General features: G+C 47.6%; 1 protein-coding gene across 15 annotated transcripts in view; it reads left to right on the top strand.

The window, feature by feature from the left end:
- Positions 1-27224, top strand: part of LOC138488440 (apoptosis-inducing factor 3-like) — a 1275087-nt gene that overhangs the window by 363698 nt on the left and 884165 nt on the right. The window contains exon 1 of one of the 15 annotated variants that reach the window (XM_069615396.1): positions 835-929. The exons of the other annotated variants lie outside the window; for them this stretch is intronic. Coding sequence (XP_069471497.1) covers positions 850-929 — 80 coding nt within the window. The 5' untranslated portion in view covers positions 835-849. Of the gene's footprint in view, positions 1-834; positions 930-27224 lie in introns of those variants that run through there. 15 annotated transcript variants of the gene reach the window in all.

The raw sequence follows: 27224 nt of genomic DNA, 5'->3' as shown, positions 1-27224 counted from the left end.
CCATCAAATGGATGATGTGAAAAATATCCAATTCATTGGATTAAAGAAAGCCCAATTAGGCAAAAGGGGAGGCGATCTACAACTTAACTTAAGGAAGATTGGGCCAAATACATATGCATATGCAATTTGCAATGTGTTCAATTGTGTTCAAGTAGGGCTCAATTCTGAGCATGAGATGAAAGTGTTTTTATGATTTGTATGCCAGCGTCAATCTTGTTACGGCTATTGCATGAATGAAATGCCAGTTTCTAGTGACATATGCATTCATACCATTTTTGGAGTGTTCAACAATTGTAATTCTCAAATCTTACTTAAGTAGTTCTTACATAAGACAATCTGATTGTGGAGGTCATTGATTCTGTATGGTATTTCACGGAACAAAGGCCTGACATTTGATTTCCTGTGTTGGGATCTGACCGTAAGGTTTATAATCAATTATGCCAATAACGGAGTTCTAACAAGTGAACAAGTTAAGGCAGTATATTACTCAGTAAGGAGTTTGCTCACGTCAGTGGGACCACGTAAGAAAGACATTATTTGGTGCGGATGCAGTTTCTTTTTCTATCGCGCATGCGTGTGACGTCACATGCATTGTTTGCGAAATAAATTAAGTTCTAAGATGGTGCTGGGTGCGCATTTCGGTAGAAAACATGGGATCGAGCCCATTTACATGTGATGGCATTAGGTAAGGAGGTATTATTAACTAGTCACTGCAGGTGTTAAGAGCTTTGGTCACCATAGAGTTTGAGAAAGGATTATCTGTGCTTGTTTTAGGTATTGGCACCTGATATTTACTGACAGTGGAGCCGCCATTCCAGTTAGCGCCACAATCTACTCATAATAGAATTAATGTCAATCCCGTTGGGAACAGTAAAGGAAAGGACTATAAGGATCTTGTTTGAAATTAGAAGAATTTCACCAACATGTAGGTAAGAGTCTCTAAACAAGACCATGTTAATTTGTTCTGAATAGCTTTTATCTCTCATGTTTTTCTGATGGACTAAATTACTATCAATTTACAGTGATCCTTTTTGGGATTTTTGATTTCAATGGCACACAAGATGTATGCAGTTTAAGGACAAGTTGAGGGATGATACAAAAACTTTGAACCATTTGATAAGTCCTTTTGACCAATTGAGTGCTATGAAGATACTGTATACTAGGATGGGTTCAACCCAACTAGATGTTTAGTATCCTTGTTTGGTGTTTTCTTACAGATGTAATATCAGGTGTGGAATCGTACGGAATTTGGTGCTCTCATTGAATATCCTGGTGAAGTGTGTAGCTCATACAACATCAGGTTAAGTTAATTTGCCATATTCAACGACAGCTACAGCTTATAAAAAGATCACAAGCGTCTCACTGAGATGTTATATATTATATTTTTTCTCATTTAGAACTCTTGAATAATTCGGTGAGTCATTTTTCTTTCTTTAGAATAAGTCCATGGTCTAACTTGGGACACACTAAGTGGTTTGAAGAGACAGTATAGTAAAATATAAGGGTCAATACTACCCCCCTTTACTGATGAAACTGACATCTCATGCATCCTTACTTTTGAATTGACTATATATTTCTTTATTTATTGGAACTCAGTATTAACGAATCACAGGGAAATCACCTGTAACTCGTGGGGCTTAATAATGTATATCGCAACTATTTTAAGGAATTTACCATTGCATCTCTTATCTTTCTGTACCTGCTCACCCTGCCTGAAACTGATAAACAACATGGTATGTAATAACCATTGCTCGTTATTAAGCTGATATTTTCGAAGGGATTGTGTCCTCCGACGTATTCCTTATCTATGATATTTGTATCTCCAGCTTGCTGGCCTCGGAAAAAATGTTTCCCAGTAGAGGGCGCTGTGCGTCGACGTCCATCGAGTAGGTGTTCCTCTACAGCCACCGTGTCGACGTCATCATGCCTATAAATGGCCACGCGCAGCGTCCGTTGCTCAGTTCCGCGCTTCGTGTGCCTCGGAATACCGTTGCTCAGTTCGTCAGTCGAAATATATTCATATTTCCTCGAGAAAACCGACTCGTACTCGATGGCTTCCTCCTCCGACCCGACGACTCCTCGGTCCGGTTTCAAAAAATGCCGAGGCTGTGGGAAGAAAATGTCGTTGACGGATCCTCACAGGATCTGTTTGTTGTGTCTGGGAATCGAACACCAGTGTTAGGAGTGTGAGGAATGCCTATCCATGACGGCGAAAGCTTTGAAGGAGCCTAAGGGGAAGCTCGAGAGCGGTAAGTCAGTTTTAACTTCCTCGAAAGTTTCCGCGGTAGAGTAGAGACATTCGTCTCCTCACCGTCGAAAGCATTCTCGGTCTAGGTCTCGAAGTGGCTCCCACCACTCGTCGAGGTCTAGACACTCGAAAAAGAGACGTAGAAGATCTCCTTTGTCGTCTTCTAGTTCCCCTGAAAGAGTAAATTGCCCCACAAAACACAGCTCTCAGGCTGAGTGGGAGGAATTCAGAAAAAAGATGCTAAGCGTCTTCGAGAAAGCGGTCTCGACCCCCTCGAAGTCAGCTGAGGGTGATACCCCGGGTGAAAAGCCCAAAAAATCTAAACGCCTCGAGTCGAAGCAGAGTCGACCCGAAAGCGCCACGAGCCATCGGGAAGTAAAGCATCTTCGATGCCATTGTCGAAAGCCCCTTCGAAGCATAGATCGGCGCCATCAACGCCGTTATCGAAGGGTTCTTCGACGCATCCGTCGATCGAGTCGACGCCGACGCCGATAAAAGAAAAACCCACGGCTACTCCACAGCCAACGGTTACACCGAGAGCCTCCGACACAACGTCGAACGTCGTCGACATACTCGAGCAGGATTCCGATCCTCTCGAGTTCTTCGAGGCCTCTTCCAGTTTTCTCGACGCCTTTGTCGGCGTCTTTGAGGATTTTTACGTCGGCGTCGACGACATCGACCTTTTCAATGCCACTGATGATGGCTCCCTCTGCTTTAGAGATGGGTTTTATACCATTTCACAGGCCAGAGCATCCCCCCTTAACTTCAATTTATGAAGAAAGGGAAGATTCTGATCAAGAAAGGCCTTTTGGGCTGCAGAGGACCACATCACCTGAACCAGAGATTTTTGCCTCTGAGGAAAGAAGGTTGAAAGACCTTCAGGATGCATTACAGGAAGCAAGTGGCCTAGACACTTCCCCAGAAGTGGAATTTGTCAATCCAGACCCAGGGGAACATGCTGAAACCCCTTATAGAACCCTAATGTCAAGAATTATGGAATTCATGGGTTGGTCTGCGCCTTCACCTGTTTTTCAACAGGATGACCTCACAGATATTCTGGATAAAGGTCCACGGGGATCCTGTGGTTCCCTTTCATTCTGCTTTACAAAGAAAGATTTTAACTAACTGGGAAACTCCTGAAGTTGTCCCTGCGGTTAACAAGAAGTTGTCAGCGAAATATAGGGTATCTGCTGCTGACCCTGAATACCTATCTAAGCACCCTACTCCAGAGAGTCTGGGGGTCCAGGCTGCAACTTCATCAGGCAGTACATCTGCATAACCCACTGCTCCACAGGATAGAGATGATAAAAAATATGATGCCATGGCTAAGAAAGTCTTCTTGGCCTGTAGCATGGCTTTAAAATCTATTAATGCAACTTGTACGCTCGCTAGGTTCAGCCACACTCTTTGGGAGTGTGCTTCATCAGCGGCTGACTGCCTCCAGGAAGGAGAAGAAAGGGACGCATTTTTAAATATCATCAGAGATGGTAAAGATGCAATGTGTGAGTCCCTTCAAACTGGCATTGATTCTGCTGACAGTATCAGCAGGGCCATGGCGGCAAGTACCACAATCCGCAGGCATGCGTGGTTGAGAAAGTCCGGCTTTGCTTCTGACGTACAGGCCAGACTTTTAAATATGCCCTTTGACGGCTCTTCCCTGTTTGGTAAAAAGGCGGATGACAGTTTGGAAAAACTGCAAACATCTAAAGCAGCAGCCAAGTCACTAGGAGCTGCAATCCGCCAAACTAATTTTCGTCCCTCAGGATCCTCTTGGAGAGGAAGGTCCTTTCGCTATTATTCCTCATATGGAAGAGGCAAAGGACGGCCGGCTCAAAGAGGCCAAGGAAAATGTACCCGTGGTGGACGGGGTAGAGGAAAGAAAGCCGCATCAGCAGGAGCAGGAGCCGCTTTACCTTCGGCAACTGCATCAGCCGCTCCCAAACCACTCGGAGGTCTCCCATCACAAGACACCTGTAGGGGGCAGGTTAACTCACCATCTGACGGAATGGCAGGCTATTACGTCAGATGCTTGGGCATTGGAGACAGTTGCCCAAGGTTACTGCCTACCCTTTCTACACATCCCTCAAAGTCATCCACCGGGGAACAGCTCTCTGAAAGTGCCAGATCTGCTCCTCTTGCAGGAAATTGTAGACCTGCTAGAGAAAGGTGCCATAGAACCGGTACCTGTAGCGGACAGGAACAAGGGCTGGTACTCCCCCTACTTTCTCATACCAAAGAAAGACTGAGGACTGAGACCCATCCTGGACTTACGAGAATTGAACAAGTTCCTCAGGAAGGACAAGTTCAAGATGGTAACTCTCTCTCAGATCCTTCAGGCCCTCCAGCTTCAGGACTGGTTGGTATCTCTGGACCTTCAGGATGCTTATTTCCATGTGCCAATCCATCCCAAGCACAGGAAGTACCTGAGGTTCGCAATTGGCAACTCTCATTATCAATTTCGAGTTCTGCCATTTGGGCTGACCTCCGCCCCAAGGGTCTTCACCAAGCTAAAGTCGGTTGTGGCTGCAAGTCTAAGGACGGAAGGGATTCACGTCTACCCCTACCTGGACGATTGGTTGATCAGAGCAGTTTCTTCGGAACAAGCTCGAATCCAACTAGATTATGTCTGCCACTTCCTTCACAAGCTGGGCTTCACCCTCAATTTAAAGAAGTCACAGATGATACCATCACAGAGACTCCAGGTCATTGGAGCAGTCCTGGATACGTCCCTGGGAAAAGCCTCGCCACCAGAGGTGAGGGCTCAAGATATTCTGCAGATAGTCACCAGGTTTCAAAATGCCCAACGTCTCCCAGCCTACGACTTTTTGAGGTCGCTAGGCCTCATGGCATCCTGCATATCCCTTGTGCCAGAGGCTCGCCTGAGAATGAGATCCCTTCAGTGGGCACTGAGACTCAGTGATCACAATTCTCAGGGAGGATGACAGATCTCCTCCGGATTCCGGACAAGGTAGCCCACGACCTTCAATGGTGGGCCTATCCAGAGAACATCTTGAAAGGAGAACTGTTTTGGCAACCATGGCCGGAGATAACAGTAGTCGCAGACGCCTCACTCACGGGGTGGGGAGCCCATGCCAACAACTTAACCATCAGCGGTTGTTGGTCTCCATCGGAGTCCAGACTACACATCAACCTGTTGGAGCTGAGAGCCATCAGACTGGCACTGAAGGCTTTTCTGCCATCTGTACGGGTGAGAAACGTCCTGATAATGACGGACAATACAGTGGCCATCCACTACCTCAACAAAAGAGGAGGCGTAGAGTCGCTGCCACTGTGCAGAGAGGCGATGCAGCTCTGGTTTTGGGCAATTCAGGAAGGAATCTCTCTATCAGCAATTCACCTAGCCGGAGAGAAGAACTTGACAGCGGACGCTCTGAGCAGGCAGAACACAGTCTCCCATGAGTGGGAGATAGCTCAGGAAGTCCTTCAAGAGATCTTCGCCCTTTTGGGAACCCCTCAAGTGGATCTGTTCGCCACCAGTATCAACAGGAAGTGCGACAGATTTTGCTCAAGGGAATTTTCCCGAGAGGAGCTCTAGGAGACGCGTTCGTAGTGGACTGGGAGTTCCCACATCTGTAGCGTTTCCTCCGGTCCCTGTCATTCCTCAAATGATCAGGAGGTTGAGAAGGTTTCGGAAGACCATGATCCTAATTACCCCGGATTGGGCCAGGAGAACGTGGTACCCGGACCTTCTGGACATGTCCATCCATCCTCCAATTCGTCTACCGTAAAGAGAGGATCTTCTCTCGCAGAAGGGAGGTCAGGTTCTCCATCCAGCCATCAAGACCCTCAACCTTCACGCTTGGTATCTGAAAGGTTGAGGTACAAGGATTGGGACCTTCCAGATGACGTCATGGAGGTGTTGCTTTCGGCCAGAAGGCCAGCAACTAAAACTCTATACCGCTGCCATTGGAATACATTTTGCAGCTGGTGCAGAGAAAAGAATATCGAACCCTTTTCATGTGGTACACCTGCAGTGTTATCCTTCTTACTTTATTTGGCAAATTCAGGCCTTCAAGTTGGCACTATTAAGGGCTATCTCGCAGCGCTATCCATCTTTAAGCGCACTGCAGAGGAGCCATCGTATTTCAAAATTCCATTGGTAATACAATACCTGAAAGGTCTAAGTAATGTTTACCCTCCAAGACCATTCCAAGTTCCCTTATGGGACTTAAATCTAGTTTTAAACTTCCTAAAGGGTGCTTCTTTTGAACCACTCCACTCTTGTTCATTGAAGTTTCTCACCCTCAATACTGTTTTATTGGGAGCATTAACATCTGCTAGAAGGGTTAGCGAGATACAAGCCCTATCTTGTAAACCTCCTCATACAATTTTTCACAAGGACAAAGTCGTTCTACAGGTGAAGCCTAACTTCCTCCCAAAGGTAGTTTCGGAATTTCACATTACTCAGAAGATTACTTTACCTTCATTCTATCCTCCTCCCCATCCGGGGAAAGAGGAAGAGAGACTACACAGGCTGGACCCTAAGCGAGCCTTGAGTTTTTATATTAGTAGACTTGCTAAAATTAGACAAGCAGACCAACTCTTTGTAGGTTACGCAGGACATAAGTTGGGATTACCAATAACCAAACAGACCATCTCCAGATGGATTATTTTAGCCATTCTGGAATGCTACAAACTGGCAGGGAAAGAGCCCCCTCAAAATCTAAGGGCTCATTCCACTAGGGGTATCGCAGCCTCCTCAGCTCTTCAAAGAGGGGTACCAATTCGAGACATATGTGCGGCTGCCACATGGCCGTCCGCACATACTTTACCAAATTTTATAGCCTGGATTCCTCCTAGTCAAGAGACTAGATTTGGCAAAGCTGTGTTACACTCTATTCATTCTTAAAGAGTAATATGGCATCTCTTACTCCCGCCTCCAATCACATACCACCGCTATTGGAGTCTATCAAAGATAAGGAATACGTCGGAGGACACAATCCCTTCGAAAAACAAGTTACTCCTTACCTGGTAACGTTCTTTCGATGGGATGTTCCTCCGACGTATTCCTTATCGCCCCTCCCATCCATCCCTGCAGTAACATTTCCCTTGTGGTTGCAGCTTACGCTCCTTCAAGGGTAGTAACCATTCATGCAATACCTTACTCTACAAAACGGAACTGAGCAACGGACGCTGCGCGTGGCCATTTATAGGCATGATGACGTTGACGTCGATACGGTGGCTGTCGAACACCTACTCGACGGACGTCGACGCACAGCGCCTTCTACTGGGGAAAAAAAAATTCCGAGGCCAGCAAGCTGGAGATACAAATATCATAGATAAGGAATACGTCGGAGGAACATCCCATCGAAAGAACGTTACCAGGTAAGGAGTAACTTGTTCATCTGTGTGTAACATATCAAAAGTAATGGGAATTTTAATTGTGTGAACTTTCACCTCTATGCAACCTGTAATTCTTTGGGGTAACAGCCTTGAGGACGACCGTCTAGTCGAAACACGTGTCGGCTGTTGATTTGTTGGATTTTGCCAATAAATCAAAAAACTAAATGAGATACTTTTGGACATTATATTGAATAAGGACTTCTGCACATCATTGATTAAGGATTGATACATTGAATCAGGGTCTCAGCGCTGACCAGCAACATACACTTTTTTCATGTATAAAAAGGTATGCGTATGCTGGTGCCCTTGCTGAGCCCATTGATGTGCCAGAGACTTGGGGATAGTATTTCTTTTTAAAATGAAAATAGTTGTTATACACTATGACTTTTGTGAGCTCTAATATAACGATTATATTTGATTGTACAAACTCTTCTTGTAATAAGATCCATTCTAGGGTTTCCAGCCCGTCACCATGTGGAATCAAGTTGTATAAGCTTTGTTCATCTTAAGTAAATAGAGTCCAATCAGATCTGATATCTGCCGGAGATGTTATTATATTGAGAACGTGAGTTGTCACTCAAGTATGTTAGTGTCTTCTGAACAATGGGTTGTAATACTTTATCCAGATATTTGGCCAGCAGATTGAATATGCCATCGGTTGCCACGGCTATTGGTGTCAAAGGTGGATTAGTTAGGATTTTATGTATTTTCAGGAGACCTATAGAAAATGTGCAGGTTTGGAGAATGGTTGGTAAGAAATTCTTTAGTTTTTTTGTGTAATCCATTCTATCAGTGCCTTCTCCAGTACTGTATCAATAATAGGTCATATTGTCTCTTGTTGGATCATTATTCAACGGGAGGTGCCTATATATCCTATGAGATCCATACAGCTGGCTACGTATTTGTTGTTATCCATAATAACTATAGCACCCCCTTTGTCAGCTGCTTTGATAACTATTGTGGGATCCTCTGCTAGTTGTCATAATAGTTTTAGTCGGTGCTTCCTTTTGTTATGTTGCTTCATATCAAAACATTTAATCGATTTTAAAATCATTAACCATTTTCGTCTAAAATAATTCCAAGGCTGAGTTCTTAACACTTGGGTTAAAGGTGCTCTTGGGCTTAAGTTTCAAACAATCAAATGTTTGGGATGTTTCTTCCATTGGAGGTATGGAATCAAAAAATAGTTTGACGCTTCTTTCTGGTAAATTTGGCCATTTTAATCTCTTCTTCAAATAGTGTAGAGTTATTAGTTGGAACAACAGAAATTCACAAACTTAATAAATCCAGTTGCTGTGAAGTAGTCATGGTTAGAGATGTTAAATGTTAACCACTAACTTGTCACCTTCTACTTTGCTCTTAGCTTTCTAGAGAAGGCAAAAGTGAGGAGTAAAACGTATACCAGACAATCTCTACTAGATCTAAAAATGGGTAAAGAACCACAGTTGATACACACAATGAAATACTCAAGACAGAGTTCTCAGATCAATAGGATACTAAGGAAAATTGGAAAATCATGAGGCTTGATCAACAATTGATTAAATTATTTCTGAAAGCTCCAGTAGATAACCTAGTAAAAGCTGAGAAATCAGGTCAAGAAAGACAAGTACTGATGAGCATAGTCAGGTTGAGTGTGAGATCTATAACAAACAGGATCCTTATACAACTTATACAGTCATATTCTATGATAAAACCAGTATCTACTGGACTGATAAATACTATACACAATGGAGACATCTAGTATGTGATAAGACTGGCAACAGGAATGAATGCCCAGAAGAACATATATCTAATTGATGCCAACACAGTTCCTATATACCTAACAGACTATCTGCACTAGAAATGTATTAAACGTGATGAATAGTAAATAGCCTGAAATGCAATTAACATTCAGACTCTACGCTCTATGCTCTATCAAGTGAGATCTCGGTGTAACATTGAGATTCGACACTTGACAGGTTAAGCATCATGTTGACTTCTCCTTGACAACTGGAAACTATCATGGATACAAAGTATCACAGCTACCCTCTGTAAGAGGTCAGACAATTGTGATATAAGGACTTATTTGGTCCATTACACATACCTTGAATATGAGAAGGTTCAAGATACATATAGAGGGCTGAACGAGTTTATGCTTTAAGAATCGATGAACATAGTGGTTATAATGGAGGCGAAATGTCAATATTGACATTTCTAATATGATGTCATGGCGCTACGGCATCAGACGCGTATAATTAAGCTAGCAGCCATTTTGGGACAGATGCGAGAGGTACGCCGTTTTAGGGTCTGCTTGCAGACATTTTTACTTGGCTAAACATTCTTGAACATCCCCATTATGGAATTATCAGAGTACTTTCCCTTGATCTCTTTCAGGTTTATTCTGAACTGCCTAACTAAGACTACTAAAGATACATATCTCAAGGAGCTTGTGTTGAGTCCTTACACGAGTGGGTAGTGTTTCACACTTAGCATGGTATAGATTACATGAATTCCAGAAATAAATAGAAAAACTTTGTACACTAGATTGAAATTACAGTGACCTTTCCCTTAAATTTTTTTTTATCTGTTATACAGGCGGAACTGAGTGATGTAAACACGATCCTGATTATATTACATCTACTATTTGCTGATGTACGGCGCATGATTACTCACATGCACCTAAGGTACACCTCCCAATAGAGTAATGCCTTTCCTTATAATAGGGTAGTTATTACCATATTTTATTTTTGGTTATTCCTAACCACACAAATATATTATTTGTAGAATTGTGGTACAGAAGTGGAGATCAGAACCGGCTATGAGCTGCACATCCCCAATATACCTCAAAACAAGCATGCATACGTCATAGCAACTGAGAGGTACTTATAATTGAGTTGAAGTCCTTACATAAATTCTAATCCGGCATTGTTTGACAGTGGCAGAACCATTCATTACAATGGTCAATATTTAATTGTTTATGGGTGTGAGCTACCTCCCTTACTAAGTACTGTGGAGTTAAGACTTAAGAGAAGAGACTTCCAATCTAAGCTAGCCACAGAAGTCAACAAGGTGATTAATCAATCAGTCCTCAATGAGTTGCGTGTGCTAATAAAGCAAATGTAGATATAATAACATTATTTTTACAAGTTGTTCATTTTTTACTTATTGTCCAGACAAAACACAAGGTGTGAAGAAGTAGAAATCACCCAAAAATATTTGCTCCTGGGGAAGGGCCCAGCCGAAACCAATAGAACTCAAGATTTTATTGTTCACCAAGTAAACCTTTATATACACATAATAAGCTGGCTTATTGCTAATGTTGATTATGAATAACCATTGTGAATAAGATATGTTATGTTATCTATGCTCATTCATTATTGACTGACTAGCTCAGTACGGAAAGTGTGCAGGGGACGGGAGTGTCCACCACTTAAGGACACTTAATAGGTTAGTGGACCAGGAAGAAGATATTGAAGTACAGCATTGTGGTTGAAGGTTGTGAATGTAAGAACTTGGCAAGGCCACTAATGTGTTTGATGAACTGTGGAAAAATCATCCTGACAAACTTTGTTTTTGATGAAGAGGCATTGTGAAAGTAATTGTTCCTCAAGGAGGAGATTGTGGAAGAATCATCCTGACAAACTTTGTTGTTCATCAAGAAGAATTGTGAAAGTGTTTGTTTTCCAGGAGGAGAAGTTAAGTTGAAATACCAACTATAAGTGTAAAGACAAAGACTTTTTCATTTTGTAGAACTTTGCCAAAGGCCAGTGACAGACTTTTGGAGTAAGACAAACTTTATATTTTATTCAGAGCAGAACTTGGCTACAAAAAAGGAACTTTTTTATTTCAAACTTTGAACTGGAAAATCCTGCTTTAAACCTGGGGACGGGGATCTGACCGTGGTTGCAAGGATACCTGGTTATAAGGTTTATGTTTAAACATAACTGTTATTTTGTTCAAACTGAATTGCCATACAATATCTTTGAGTTTGATGTATGTATAAGAGTGAGGGACAGATTCTTTCGTTAGGTTGATTTCCTTTAGTCTTAGTTGATAGGCAGGGAAATCCTCTTTGGGCTAGGGATCGTGAGTCTTTATCACACCTTTTTAATTTATTAAAATATCTAATGGTTAGAAACCTTTATGAAGTTGTCAGCCTCACATTTCTGACCCTCAGATACCTCTCCGTGAACCATCCCAGTGAAAGCCTCAGAGGGTTTTCTCTTTTTATCATAAATGTGGCGTCCCCGTTGCCTAAAGTATCCCAGAAACTGACAAATTGAATTTTTGTGAGTGCTGTAGTCCACTGTCCCTCCAAATGTATGGGTTTGGTCAGCTTCACAGTGAATTTTGATATTTTGTTCTCTGGGATTGTACCTGCGGAGGCGTTGCTGGGGAGCATAATGTGAAAATTTGTAGACTACACAACTTTCCTGCTGTACAACCTAGAGAACTGGTGCCATTTAACTGTTGAATTTCACAGGTCACCCCAGCCATTTCACTAGATATTGCTTCCTAGTGCCTCGTCCTTATATATAAAGACCTTCACTGAGAGCCACTCCATCTATGATAAAGATCTCTGCCCTGTAGTTCTGCTCATCCCCCTTTGTAAAGACAGCCTTGAGTTTTGAGAACCACACACGATCATCCTCTCTAAGGGGCATTTGTGTCTCCTTTTTCCAAAAGTCTTTTGGCACACAGGTTTTTCCAGACCTCCAAGGAATTTGGTGATTTTACCAGGTACCACCGTAATTTAGCAGGTACTCGCCCACTGTTATATATGTGTTTAAAAGCCATCGCTACACGGGCCCCATCTTGTCTTTTAAAGCCTCAGCATAGGTGTATTTTGATAGAACATTGATGACAGATTATATCGGAAGCCATCATTGTCTCCTTGGAACTGGCTCATATCCATAAGATCAGACTGCTACTGTTGGTTGAAATCAGATACCGTGGTCATTCATGGGTTAACATCTGTACGGGCCTGTTTGTGTAGCGAGTAGGACTCCTTATCTGAAAGCTGCATCTTGACAGCGCTCCTTGACACATTCTCACCATCAGTTCACTATACAATCCCTCAACACATTCATAACTAGCAAGAACCCCTTCATCGTAATCTATTTTGGACAGCTTTATGTAGGACATTTGCACCCCTTAGTCATTGTACATAAAGACATCACTACATTTTACAAACAGATTTGTATTAAGCTTTAAAATAGCGTATTTAAATTCAGATTATTAATCACACTAAATATCTGGGGTTGTCAGCTGCTGCATGGTTATCAATCGAAATGCATATTTTGCAATATGCTCAATTACTTCATACACACTCTTCCGTTCACCGGGTAACATGCATAGTATAGTAGTGGCTGATAGAAATTCATAAAGCTCCCTATCAAGCAGCCAATATCCTTTAACGTCTAGGAAATGATGTTGCATGTCATAACCGTCAGCTTCAATGAAAGTTCAACAGGTGACCTTAAATCCTCAAAACCCCCTTTGTAGCGATTTTGCCAGTAGATGTCCATCGTAGGGGGACATCTGTTGTAACATAAGTTTGCGATACATAGAACATACTTACATTCACATTTGTATGCCCGCTGTGGCGTTTGCAGGTAACTCAACATCCTTGGGGATATATATACTACCTAGATGCTCTACAAGTAAAACCAACATTAATTGCTGTACACATCCACTGCGGGTTTCACATTAAATTGGCAGCTTCCCAACAGGTGTTCATTTTTTATTTCCTGAAAATAAGCATAAATACATGTAAATTATCTACATTCTCTATCTTCATAAGTCAGTTTACGGGGCACCGTGCACATTTCTCAGTTGTACTGGCTTATATATACTTTGTCCCCCCACTTGCAAACTGTTAACATACAGCAGACACCGCAATCTAAACTCCTTCATTTTCAAGCGGGGCTTCAATGCCACTTGTATAGCCCACAATGTATTAGCCACATTGTTCCACCCTTGTCCCAACCTTTAGTTATGTTGATGGCTGTATTATAAGCTTCACTATTACAAGCCATTCACGGCTCAAGATGTAGAATATTTTAATTAGCAAGTTATTGGTATATGATATTTCCAAACATTCATGAGCCTCCGGCTGTGGATTAGAAATGTTGTGCTCGGTGCACCGTTTCTGAAAGTGTTTTAAATATGTTTTCACCACTATAGCTGTGAAGCCCTGGATGGCTAAGATATCAACCCAGATCACAACTGTTGTATCCATCTTTAACACTATCGCCCTCCATTAGCGAGATGCATTGGTTACAGAGGCTATTAAAGCTTTTCTTAGGATTTTCAATTTGATTAGAACAGCAAACACAAGAAATATTGACAGTGTCTGCTACATTTTGGCTCTCCTCATTGCCATCCTTTTTTTTTGTTCTATCAGCTAGAGGCTATAGACAAAAACAGACATTCCTTTTTTTAACTCATGTTAAGTGTCATACCCCTAGAAGGTCCAAACGGTTGCTTTAAAATTATATCCACCGGATGGCGCAACATCCAATATCGATGCTCCATGACCTTCTGCATTCCCGAAGAATTCAGGGGGTCGGGACCACTCTCCCCCACCTCAAATCAAACATTCTGCATGATCATGTATTCATATTGTGAGACAGATATGGTATCAAGAGAGATGACACAGACAATGAAAGTGTAATTTCAATAAATGTATTAATGATCAGGATGGTTTAACGCCTAATTAGCCCTATGCTATGGCGGAATTTCCATGCCTAAAGAAATCTAAAGGAAGTCTGTGTCAGGAAGACAAAGGCAAATCATCACAACTACAACATACATAACTAGTGGGGGAATGCTCTCAACCAAAGTCAGTGTTCCAAAGCAAATGTTCAACAACTATTACTTCAAAGTTCCATAAAGCTCTCTTCTTCACGTTCCACACAATTCCAATATAATCTCTTCTCAGTAAAAGTTGTGCGAGTTCTGAGGTTACCTTCTGTGTCTTCGATGATATCACAGTTCACATCAAAATGAAGGTTTAGGGGTCTCCCTTGTCCACGTTCAAAGTTGCAACAAAAAGTTCACACATCACAGCAGTCTTGGACCTCCCTTCCCCAAGACAAATGTAGCAAATATTCACACCTCTTTACTGTTTGACAAACTTGTAATGGCTTCTGGTCTAAGCACAGTTGTTAGACCAGACGGTCCACCCATCAGGTCACACGACCAGCAACCACATATCTTGATTGTGAATTATGGCTTGATGTTAGTTAATTTTGGGAAACTTACTAGTCTAGGTGCAGTTGTTAGACCACCCGGTGCACCCATCACAGGTCACATGACCATAAGTTTCTTCCCAGATGGTATTCAATGATTCACAAGTTCAAGTCTCTCATTTAAGGTGGCAAAATTAGAATTCATGCAGCCTCTGTGTGGTGGGCTCATGCAGCCCTTTTTCAGACCCTCCAGGATTTTGCGGTATGAAATACCAAATTTTGCAGCATGAAATGACACATTATGTGACACAAACCTTTATTTATGGAAGCATTTTTGCAGCACAATTTGTATTGACTGGAGGGTGCAAGATTGGTACATTGCAGGAAAGAGGCTGTGTGCTAGGCTACACGAGAGCCAGGATGTCATTATATGTATCTTTTGTATCAATTTAATGGGTAGAGTCCTAGATGTCTCTGGCTTGGCAGAACAGTGTTGGTTTTGGCTATATATTTTGGTTTAATGTGCATGCCTATTTAATATTATTAATGGTATTAATCATTATTAGTTGTAATGCTGAAAATATTCCCCTTCTACGTAATTCTTCCCTCATGCTTTCACCCATCTGCAGCTTACTACCTCTTTCCGGCCAATTCCTCTCTGCTTTTGGCCCACTACTACCCCTGAGCCCACGCTCCTTACACTTTCTGTACCTCCTCTCCCTCTGATTTCTGGCCCACCGCCCCAGTACATCCGCTCTGCTCTCTTGCCCACTGCGTCCCCACTGACCAACTGCTCTCGCTCTGATCTCTGTTTGCTTTCTTGCCTACCACTCCACAGCTCACCCATCACTCACCCTCTCTCTCCTTTTGCTCACGTATTGTGACAATGATTATTTTTAAAACTGTAGCTTTTGTCCCAGATCCTCAAAAATGGGGCCTCTAGAAATAGAGCAGACAATGTGCTGTTTTTAGATAACCCATTTTTGGAAATGAGCAGGCCACCTTATTCTCAAAGGTGACCTGTGCATTTCGACAGGGCTGAGCTGTAGTGCAAATGATGGGCTGGCCAGCCGCCTTGAACACGTTTGTGTTGGAAGCACTCTTCCGACAATGGTCTTTAGGCTCCCCATGCATTTCACAGTGACCGGCCCTTAAGGGTCCTGCCACTGTAAAATGCAACCCAAAAAACACATTTCAAGGGGATTGGGTCCTCCGACGTATTCCATATCTATGACAGGTATTGTCCACAGCTGTGCTGCTTTGGAAAATCTTCAACGTCTGCGTCCTGCGTCGATGCGCCGTCCCCGAGGACCTCCTCCGATGACCGACGTCACCGATGTGATAAGTAGGATGCATGACGCCCGTAGCCTCAGTTCCGTTTTTTCCGCGAACGTGTTCGCTTCATGAATCTCGGTACGCCTCGACTCTTTGGAGTTTGCTGTATTCTTCTCGGTTCGTTGAACCTGTTCGGTTTTTGTGAAAACCTGTTTGTGACGATGTCTACTTTCTCTTCAACCCCGCGTCCGGGATTCAAGAAATGTGGGGACTGTGGGTCCATGATGTCGGTCACGGACTCGCACGACACCTGCCTCTGGTGCCTCGGGGAGGCCCACGATACGGACGACTGTCGACTGCCAGACGCTCACAGCCAAGGCCTTGCGGGAGCGCAAGAAGTTGTCGGTAGGTCGGGTGTCTAAGCCCCGGAAGTCGGGGCTTTCGACGGATGACTCGAGAGGCGACTCTCCGCGTCATCATTGGAAGTCCAGTGGGTCTCCTTCCAGGAGTCGGTCTCGCCACTCCTCCGCCTCTTCGAGGCATTCCCAGAAGCGCCGGCAGCGGTCGCCTTCCCCGTCCTCTTCCGAGGACTCTGCCCGTCGGTGGGTCGCTTATCCCACCATGCAAGCGACACCGGAGGAATGGGCTTCCTTCGGGAAGCAGATGTTAGCGATTCTTGAATCGCAGGGCACCGGTCCGTCCGCACCTCCGAGTGGGGTCGGACGGCACCGGTCGAGAGACACCGCTCGTACGCCTCCGGGCTTGGGTGGTCGGCACGGCTCGCGGGAAAGGTCCCGCTCGGACAAGGGTAGCCGTTCTCGCCATGCCCGTTCCAGGTCCCGGTCCTCGACGCGCTGGAGACCGCATGATCCTGTGCCGTCTTCGAGGAAGACGTCGATGCCTGTGGCGCCGAGGTCGTCGACGATTTCTCTGAAGGCTCCGCCTCCAAGGGGGTCGTCGACGCTGTCGGCACCTAGGTCGTCGAGAGACACGCTCGGAGCTCCGGCTTCGAGGCCTGTGTTGACGGCGTCGATGCTGGCGGTGCTGCAGCTGACGTCGACGCCGATTCGCTCGACATCGACGCCGATTCTCTCGACGCCAGCGCCGACTCGTTCGGCGCCCTCGACGTCTTTCGAGGCCGTGGTGTCGGAGGGGCCCTGTGGCACAGGGTTAGCCCCTAGAAAGGCTCTGGCTAAGGTCAGGCATAGCTTTGGTCCTCAGGTGTCTTCCTCTCACCGCCTGGAGTACATTTCAGAGGGTGATGAAGGCTTGGTTCCGGTTACGGTACCAGATGAGCTTCTCTCGGGCCATAGCCAGTTTGATGACCTGAGGCAGTCACTGTATGATGCCAGTGGACTGGACACCTCTCCGGAGGTGGAGTTTTGTAGGCCGGAGCCTGGCACTCATGCCGATTCTTCGTACCGGCGCATTATGTCTCAGGTCACCGAGTACTTGGGATGGTCGGCTCCCCCAGGGGAGTTCGTTCAGGATGATCTCACGGATATCCTTGACATTGGTCCCACCACTGACCCGGTACTGCTGTTTCATACGGCTCTGCAGAGAAGGGTGGCGGCGGCTTGGACTGCTCCAGAGAGTCTCCTGGCAGTGGGCAAGTCTTTGTCGCGAAAATAACGTCCAGCCAGTAGCGACCCCTGCTACTTGTCCAGGCACCCCACTCCGGAGAGTTTGGTGGTGCAGGCGGCTACGGCCCCGGCAAAGCAGGCGTCGTATCCTACCATCCCTCCGGATAGGGACGACAAACGTTTTGACGGCTGGGCGAAGAAAGTGTTTTCTTCAGGGGGTATGGTGCTTCAGGCGGTCAACTCCATATGTGACTTGTCTCGTTTCACACACTGTGGAACTGTGTTGCATTAGCGGCTGAACATATTCCCGAAGGGGACGAACAGGATGGTTTCCTTGCTATGGTTCAGGATGGCAAGGATGCCATGTGTGAGGCCGTTCAGTCGGGTTTGGACATGGCAGATTGTGTCAGCCGGTCCATGGTGGCGAGCACCGTAATACGCAGGTTTGCGTGGTTGCGGAGGCCTTGGTTCGCTCCTGATGTGCAGTCCCGGCTCCTCAACATGCCCTTTGAGCGTGAACATCTTTTTGGCAGCAAGGCTGACGAGAGCCTTGAGAGGTTGCAGACCTCCAAAGCTGCAGCGAAGTCGTTGGGCGCTGCAGTTCGACAACCTCCGCCTTTTCACCCTAGGGGACAACAATGGAGGGGAGGTTGCTCGTCCTTCAGTAAAGCTAGAGGAGCTGTCAGTCAGAGGCTACCGTAAGAGTGCCAGAGGTGGAAAACAAGGTACTCGAGGTGCCAAGGCCGCTCGGGCAGTTGCCTCTTTGCCCTCAGGCAACGCCGCAGCCGCTACCACTCAGTCATGAGGCCAGGTCCCATGGTTCGCCGGTTGGGGGAAGGCTGGCGCAGCATCTTGTAGAGTCACGTGCCATTACTTCAGATGTGTGGGTTCTGGAGATCATAACCCACGGCTACTGTCTTCCTTTTCGGCAGAGGCCTCACAACAATCCACCTGGGAATCTCTCTTTGAAGATTCCGGATCCGCTCCTTGTGCAGAAAATTCAAGCCCTGCTGGAGAAAGGCGCCGTAGAACTGGTGCCTGTAGCGGAGAGGAACAAGGGATGGTATTCCCCTTATTTTTTGATTTCGAAGAAAGACGGGGGATTGAGACCCATCATGGACTTGAGCGGTTTGAACAAACTCCTCAGGAAGGACAAGTTCAAGATGGTTACTCTCAAGTCCTCCAGGCCCTTCAACTTCAGGACTGGTTGGTGTCTCTTGACCTCAAGGACGCTTACTTCCATGTGCCGATCCATCCCAAGCACAAGAAGTACCTGAGGTTCGCGGTTGGCGACTCGCACTTTCAGTTTCGGGTCCTGCCGTTCGGATTGACCTCCGCCCGAGGATTTTCACCAAGCTCATGGTGGTGGTGGCAGCGCATCTCAGGAAAGGGGGATTCACGTCTACCCCTACCTGGACGATTGGTTGATCAGGGGGAGCTCTCCCGAGCAAGTCCTGGATCATCTGTCCGTCACCTGCCACTCTCTTCACAAGCTGGGCTTCTCCCTCAATTTAAAGAAGTCCCATTTGACGCCAACACAGCGGCTCCAGTACATCGGAGCAGTGCTCGACACATCCCTGGGGCTGTTTTTTCCGTTCCAGGTGAGGGCTCTTCACATTCAGCAGATGGTGCATAAGTTTCAGCTTGCCCAGACTCTCCCAGCGTCCGAGTTCTTGAGACTGCTCGGCCTCATGGCATCCTGCATTCTTCTGGTGCCAGAGGCCAGGTTGCGGATGAGATCTTTGCAATGGGCAATCAAGCTCCAGTGGTCTCAGTCCTCCGGCAGGATGTGGGACCCTGTTCAGGTGCCACCCTCGGTCGCCCAGGACCTTCTGTGGTGGGCTGTTGAAGGCAATCTGATGAAGGGGGGCCCCATTTTGGCTGCCCTGGCCGGAGGTGACGATCGTGACGGACGCATCCCTCACGGGGTGGGGAGCTCATGCCAACGAGTTGACAGTCAGCGGTCGTTGGTCTCCGTCGGAGTCCAGACTCCATATCAATCTGTTGGAGCTGAGGGCTGTCAGGCTAGCCCTGAAGGCTTTTCTGCCGACTGTGTGAGGAAAGAGTGTCCTGATTCCAACGGACAACATGGTGGCCATGCACTACCTCAACAAAAAGGGGGGGGGCAGGGTCACTTCCTCTGTGCAGGGAGGCGATGCAGCTCAAGTTCTGGGCCATCCAGCAGGAAGTTTCGGTCTCGGCTGTTCATCTGGCCGGAGATGACAACGAGACAGCGGACGCTCTGAGCAGGCAGAGCGCGATCTCTCATGAGTGGGAGCTGGGCTCAGGAGATTCTCCTGGAGATCTTTGCCCTTTGGGGGACCCCTCAAGTGGATCTCTTCGCCTCCAGTGTCAACCGGAAGTGCGAAAGGTTCTGCTCGCAGGAATTTCCTCCAAAAGGAGCCTTAGGAGACGCGTTCGTGGTGGAGTGGTCAATCCCACTGCTGTACGCGTTTCCTCCAGTCCCCGTCATCCCGCAAGTACTGCGGAGGTTACGGAGGTTCGGTTCCTGAATGATCCTCATTGCTCTGGCGTGGGCCCGGAGGACGTGGTACCCGGACCTTCTCGACTTGTCCATCTGCCCTCCACGTCGTCTTCCCTACCGAGACGATCTGCTTTCACGGGAGGGGGGGGGCCAGGTTCTCCATCCAGAGGTCAGATCCCTCAACCTTCCCGCTTGGCGTCTGAAGGGTTGAGGTATAAGGATTGGGACCTCCCTGAAGGCGTGATGTAGGTGTTGCTCTCGGCCAGGCGGCCGGCAACGAAGTCTCTGTACCGTTGCCGTTGGGGAAAGTTCTGCGACTGGTGCAGAGTTAAGAATGTGGATCCTTTTGAGTGTGACATTCCCATGGTTCTGTCTTTTTTGCTTTGCTTGGCCCACAGGGGCTTGCAAGTGGGGACCATTAAAGGTTACCTGGCGGCGCTGTCCATATTTAAGCGCTGGTCTGAAGAATGTTCCTATTTTAAGATTCCTTTAATTTCTCAGTTTTTGAAAGGGCTCACTAATGTGTTCCCTCTGTCACCTTTTCTGGTACCCGGTTGGGATTTAAACCTTGTTTTTAAGTTTCTTATGGGTGCTCCGTTTGAGCCATTGCATTCTTGCCCTTTGAGACTGTTAACTCTGAAAACTGTGTTTTTGGTTGCGGTTACTTCCGCTTGCAGAGTGAGTTAGTTACAGACACTTTCAGTTAAGCCACCCTTCACTGTGTTTCATAAGGACAGGGTTGTCCTTCGAGTTCGTCCTTCTTTTCTTCCGAAGGTGGTTTCGGAATTTCATTTGAGCCAGAAGGTTGTGCTTCCGGCATTCTATCCTTGTCCACATCCTGGAAAGGAAGAGGAGAGGCTCCATAGGCTTGATCCTAGGAGAGCGTTGAGCTTTTATATTTCGCGCATGTCCCAGGTCAGAGTGGACTATCAACTTTTCATTGGTTACACTGGAAAGCGTTTGGGACAAGCTGTGACGAAACAGACTTTGTCTCGTTGGATTATTTTAGCTATCTCCGAGTGTTACTGCTTGGCGGGTAAGGATCCTCCGGCTGGCTTGCGGGCACATTCTACCAGGGGAGTGGCTGTGTCTACTGCCCTGCATAGGGGTGTTCCTATTCGTCACATCTGTGATGCAGCCACCTGGGCTTCAGTACATACTTTTGTACGTCACTGCTCGATTCCATCTGAGGGCAGGATCTGGCCTTTGGCAAGGCAGTCCTTTATTCCGCAATTTGATTGGGCATGCTAAATTTGTGTTCTAATTTTTTTTCCCACCTCCTTGCTTGGTACTGCTTTGGGAGTCTGTCATAGATATGGAATACGTCGGAGGACCCAATCCCCTCGAAGAACAAGTTACTTTCTTACCTGGTAACGTTCTTTCGATGGGATGGTCCGACGACGTATTCCATATCGCTCCCTCCCTACCTTCCCCGCTGCAGAATTTCTTTTGTGATTGTAGCTTGCGTTCTGCAAGGCCTTGTGTGTCTGACTGGCAGAAAACTGGTGTCACACGTTCTGGGGGAAAAAACTACAACTGAGGCTACGGGCGTCGTGCATCCTACTTATCACATCGGGTGACGTCGGCCGTTGGAGGAGGTCCTCGGGACGGCGCATCGACGTCAGCGACGCAGGACGCAGACGCCGAAGATTTTCCGAAGCAGCAGAGCTGTGGACATTACCTGTCATAGATATGGAATACGTCGTCGGACCATCCCATCGAAAGAACATTACCAGGTAAGAAAGTAACTTGTTCTTCTATCCCATTTGGGGAACAGAAATGCAAGTGAAACAGCAGCTGTCACATTTTAAAAAATGTAATAAAAAAAGTATTGCATGAGTCAGTAGGGTCAGTAAAGACCCTGTAGTGCAGTGGCAACCCTCGTGCACCTATTCAAAGTGGGCGCATAGGGTTGCCTACAATTTTTGCACATTTAAAAGCACATCTTGTTTGTCAATTTGGGATGCGCTATTAAATGCGCAGAAACGCCCACTGACTTGCGCAAAGGGGTGAAAAAGGACATGTGAATGGGCACATATAAGAAGCGTCCATTCAGCTGTCCTTTGTGGATTGGACTGCTTTTTTTTTTTTTTTGCGCAAGTGATGAAATGTGCTAGCGCATTTCATTACTTGAGTAAAAAAAAGAGTTGCGAAACTGGTCCCTTGACTATTTTTATTTATTTTGTTTTGCAAAAACAGCAATTTTTGTGGCCATTTTTGCAAAAACTGATGTTTTTGCACTTTGGTATAAAAAAACTGCAGTTTTTCACGGCATTTTGGCGGATCACAAAATCGCTATACGCTGGAGGGTCTGCGTTTTGCCAAAGTGAATCAAGGTGCTCTCGTATTCAGCCAACAAGTTTAACCTTTTTTATGTAGGGTCTCACTAGCCCTTTCCATGCACTCTGCATTCAATATTAGCACTCTAATGATGTGAGCTCACTAGCTCCTTTGTACCATATGTTATCTTCACAGTATATTCGTTTCCGGCTTTTATCGCGTGGTCCATTCACAATTCTGGATCTCCAGCCTTTCCGTGATATTCAGCACTCGGGGTGTTCACAGATTCAACCTTTCTGGATGATCGACATTCACAACTCAAGCATTCCGCTTGACATTACGTGCTGTATGCCTTTTGGTGAGCATCGGGCTTAACAGCCCCTCGCAGAGTGTGCCGGAGTCCTGCGTTGCTACAGACACTTACTGGACAATGACTCCTGCGCTGCCGGGTGCTTTTTGTAGCGCTTCCTGTCCTCTGTGCTGGACTCCGCCTCCGCTTCTTCCACAACGGTCGCGCTTCACCTCTTCCCCACAAGGGCTTTCCAGCCCCGCACTGCTCCCCCGGCTGGACTCCTGGGAACTCTGTCAGCGTATCGGTACCTTTGCTTCTCGTCCCCTCTGCACAGCTCACTTCACATTCTCTGTTCCACCTGCAGCTTCTCTCCTGCACCTCTCTACTTCTGTGTGAGAATGCCACCTTTTTATATGTTCCTTGATGGTTGAGGGATTTCAGGTGGACCCAATTATTCCCAATTGCCTGACTTTGCAAATACTTATTAGTGGGACATTCCTGATCCTCATACCTACATGTATCTACACCTTTCTTCGTCGTTCCAGTACCAAAGTGGTTTTTACCATAATTCTCCAGCATAGGGTCTAGCATGGATTCACATGCTCGTCAATATTCCCTGTCGTCAGGCTGGGAATCCTCGGTAAAGAAAAAATCAGTTTCAGTTTCGTTTCTGAACGGTCTTTTTCCTAATAACCGATCACTGGTCTCTCGGTCATACTGCCGCCAGCCAATGACTGCCCTCTACGTAAGCCCCTCCTCTGGCAGCCATCTTCAGATTTTTACAGCACGTTCAAGTCTTGGGAGTCTTCGTCCTATAGCAACTCTCCCCTGCACTGCCTCCCCGGTAACCCCTACACTGTGGGACTGTCTGTATCCCTACAGCCCCCCTTCCCAGCACTTGTCTGAACTTACCTCGCACTTGACACCAGCTGGCCCTTGTTATTTATCCTGTATGCTGTATGCTAATAACCCTGTACTGCACTTTCCCCTCTCCCTTTCCCCCATGCACTTTTCCCTTCCCCCTCTACCCTTGCACTTGCGCAATCTGAATGACACCTGGCCTAGTAGGATCGTTGTCTGTCTCCCCTTGTCCCCCCCCCTTCCTCGTCGCGCCTTGAAACACTTGTGTATAGGCACGTTACAAATGCCATATCATATCATATATAGCTCTCAAGCTTTTACTGCGTTTTCGATTTTTCAAAGAGTTAACACTCATTTCTTCAGTCAATCGACCCTCAAGCTCCACCGTTTCTACTTCCGATCAAGGGGGACACGTTTGGGAATTTTCTACGCCCCTCAAGGGTGAAGTTTTCATCGAGTTTCGCTTCTTGGAGGATTCCGGAAGATCTTTGAGGCCTACCCCTCGTGGACATCGCCCAGGACAAAGGAAACACGACGCCCGGATCCAAGCTGTTCAGGAGCTGCCCTGAATGCGGATTACAGAATGTCTTCAAGGAGGATGAGCATTCTCAATGCCTCTACTGCTTTCACAAAGACAAAAGGCATGTGTAGAAGGACTGTGCGTTTTGCAAGAACATGTCCGAACGGACTATGAAGGATTGTCTTATTAGTCTCACCAACTGGCTGGAAGGGAAGAGCCCAGCAGCAGGTGAGAAGAAGTCCGAGCGGTCTTCTAAGACCTTTGAGGGCGCCCCGGCGATGGGGGCCCAACAAAAGGTAAAGCACCACGAGTCCGCGGGCACCGGGAGCGCTGATTGGTCGGGCCTTCGGCTGCCAGACGGGGCGCATTATCGCCAACGCCATCAACCACGAGCCAACCCTCTGGCTCGGGTAAGAGGAAGTCTGAGAACCCGGGTAAGCTTCGGGAGAAACCCCGGTTGATCCCGACGTAGACAACCGAGGGGGAGCGACGTGGTGACCCTCCCCCCAAGGTGAAGGCCTCGGGCGCGCCCAAGGTCACGAAGGCCCTGATTCACCCGGTTAAGGCCTCTATCGAGTGAGTCGTGGCGGCCCTGGCGAAGCCTGCGGAGGCTACCCCATTGGAGGCAACCCCGGGGCCTAGAGTTTCCCTGCCACTGCGGAGGGAATCCTCTTTTCAGCCCATCGATAAGACCCCCGTGAAACCCCGGGTGGAAAAAGAGGGGGGGGGGCCCGGTGGCCATTACGGACACAGATTCTGCCTCTGAAGAGGAGCTGGCTGTCGTCACAAAGATCCTGAACAAGAAGTTCGAGGAGGTCTGGTCCTAACGGAGGGATCCTGACGAGGCGGACGAAGAAAGTGACGGCGGTGCCGACGAGGAACCACGAGCCATGGAGGGGACTGAGGATCCTTCTCCCCAACAGTCGCTCCCGTCGCAGCCGGTGCCGATGCCACAAGACAACTCAGGAGCAATCTTGATGGTAATTCAGGCCTTGTGTACGGAGATGAGGACAAGGTTGCCCTTACGCCCAACGGACGATCCAGCAGAGCCTGGACCGTCAGGAAGTCCACCAAGCAAGCGGAGGAGAACTCACCCCCCCCCTCCCTTCCAGCCTTTACGACCTTCACAGCCCTCATCTCCTTCCCCTGTTCCGAGGGATGAGACGGGCACGGAGACGACGGGGACGGATGACGATGGTGGTGACGACGGAATTGACCTTCCATCACCACCCGCTCGGGCCTCCCCGCCTGACGAAATTGGCTCCTTCCACACCATGATCGCCAGGGCATCTGAGCTCTTCCAGCTCTGCCCCGAAGAACAGAAGAAGGAAGGTTTCCTCTACCAACGGCGTGAGGCCAAGAGGAAGGCGGTCCTCTCAGTTCCACTACTGGGTGACATCTGGGACGAGGGGCTAACGCTCCTGAAGAACCCGTCCTCGGCTCCTGCTAAGAGGGACTGGTACGAGAAGTAGTACCGGGTCCCGGACTCTGCCCCCATGTGTCTTAGGGCGCAGCCCTCCCCGGATTTGGTTGTCTCTGCGGCGGCCAAGGAGAAAGCGGCGGGGCGACGGCTTCAACTTCGACTTCCCCGCCGGACGGAGAGGGGAAAAAACTGGACGCCATGGGACGGCGGGTCAACTCGTCTGCGGCGATGACGATTAAAGCGGCCAATGCCCTCGCGATTGTGGCACGCTACGACAGGGAGCTGTGGTTTAAGATCGCTCCCCTGCTGGACTTCCTCCCAAACGACAAGAGGGTTGAGGCCCTGGAGATCCTACAGGAAGGCGAGGTGGCTTCGGACCACGCCATTAAGGTGGCCACAGACATTGCTGACACTGGGTTTCGCCAGAAGGGCAACGGCGTTGGCCTTCGGCGCAGCTGGCTCAAGGCAACCGATTTCCGCCAAGACGTTCAGACCAGGGTTCTGGACATGCCCTTCGACGGGAACAACCTGTTCAGCAAGACAGTTGACGAGTCACTGCAGGCCATCAAGGCGGACACGGAGAGGGCTCGGGCTTTGCGTGTCCTTCAACAGCCCTCCTTTCGGAACACCGGAGGCAAGCAAGGTGCCTCCAAAGGATTCTATGGCGGCTCATCGTCGTACCGCCAGGCGGCCCGCTCCTCGTCGCAGGAGGCCTACAGAGGACGCGGCAAGACAGGAGGATCTCGTCGCCAAGGAGGCAAGGCCGCGGCCAAGCAGTCTGAACCGGCTGTAGCGTCGGCCCCCCAGCTGAGCACCCCGGTGGGAGGCTGGCTGGCGAAATTCGTCAGCGTATGGGAGTCCATCTCCACCGACCGTTGGGTGCTGGATGCCCTGGCCCACGGGCACACTCTGGAATTTCTAAGGAAGTGTCCCCGTATTCCACCTGTGGCCAGGAAGGATAACCATGTCCCTCAAATGCTACTGGAGGTACGAGCAATGCTAAAAAAGGGAGCCATCAAACTCGTTCCAAAGAGGCTCCGGGGCTCCGGAGTGTACTCGCGATACTTCCTTGTAAAGAAAAAGACTAGCGTGCTGGCGACCCTTCAACGTCTAAACAAGTACATCAAGTCCCAGACGTTCCGGATGGTCACCCTCCAGCATGTGCTGGGACAGCTGGAGGAAGGAGACTTCCTATCGTCGCTGGACTTAGAGGATGCCTACTTTCACATCCCCATTCTAAAAGGACATCGAAAGTTCCTGCGATTCGTGGTCCAAGGGCGGCACTATCAGTTCAAGGTCCTTCCCTTCGGATTGAAGTCAGTGCCCAGGGTGTTCACCAAGTGCCTAGCACCAGTGGCGGCACAGCTGCGCCTGCAGGGGATCCACGTCTACCCCTACCTGGACGATTGGATCATCCGGGCAAAGTCAAGAGAACTCGCCGTCCATCACACAGCAAAGACCATTCAACTGCTCACGGATCCGGGATTCTCGATCAACTTTGTGAAATCCCACTTGGTACCGTCGCAAGTCGCCCTGTTCCTGGGAGCCAGGTTCGACACAGTGGCGATTGGCTTCTCTGTCAGAGGAAAGGACGAAGGCCATCCTGGGCAAAGTGCAACGGCTGTCAGCCATGGACGTGGCCAGGGTGAGGTCCGTCAAGTCCCTGCTCGGCATGATGTCCTTGTGCATTTAACTCATGCGCCTGTTCCGGCTGCGGATGC

The sequence above is a fragment of the Ambystoma mexicanum genome, chromosome 9 (assembly GCF_040938575.1).
Source record: "Ambystoma mexicanum isolate Mex_15411 chromosome 9, UKY_AmexF1_1, whole genome shotgun sequence".
NCBI lineage: Eukaryota > Metazoa > Chordata > Amphibia > Caudata > Ambystomatidae > Ambystoma > Ambystoma mexicanum.
Note: the sequence above shows the minus strand (reverse complement) of the source record. Positions and strands in the feature narration are given on the sequence as shown.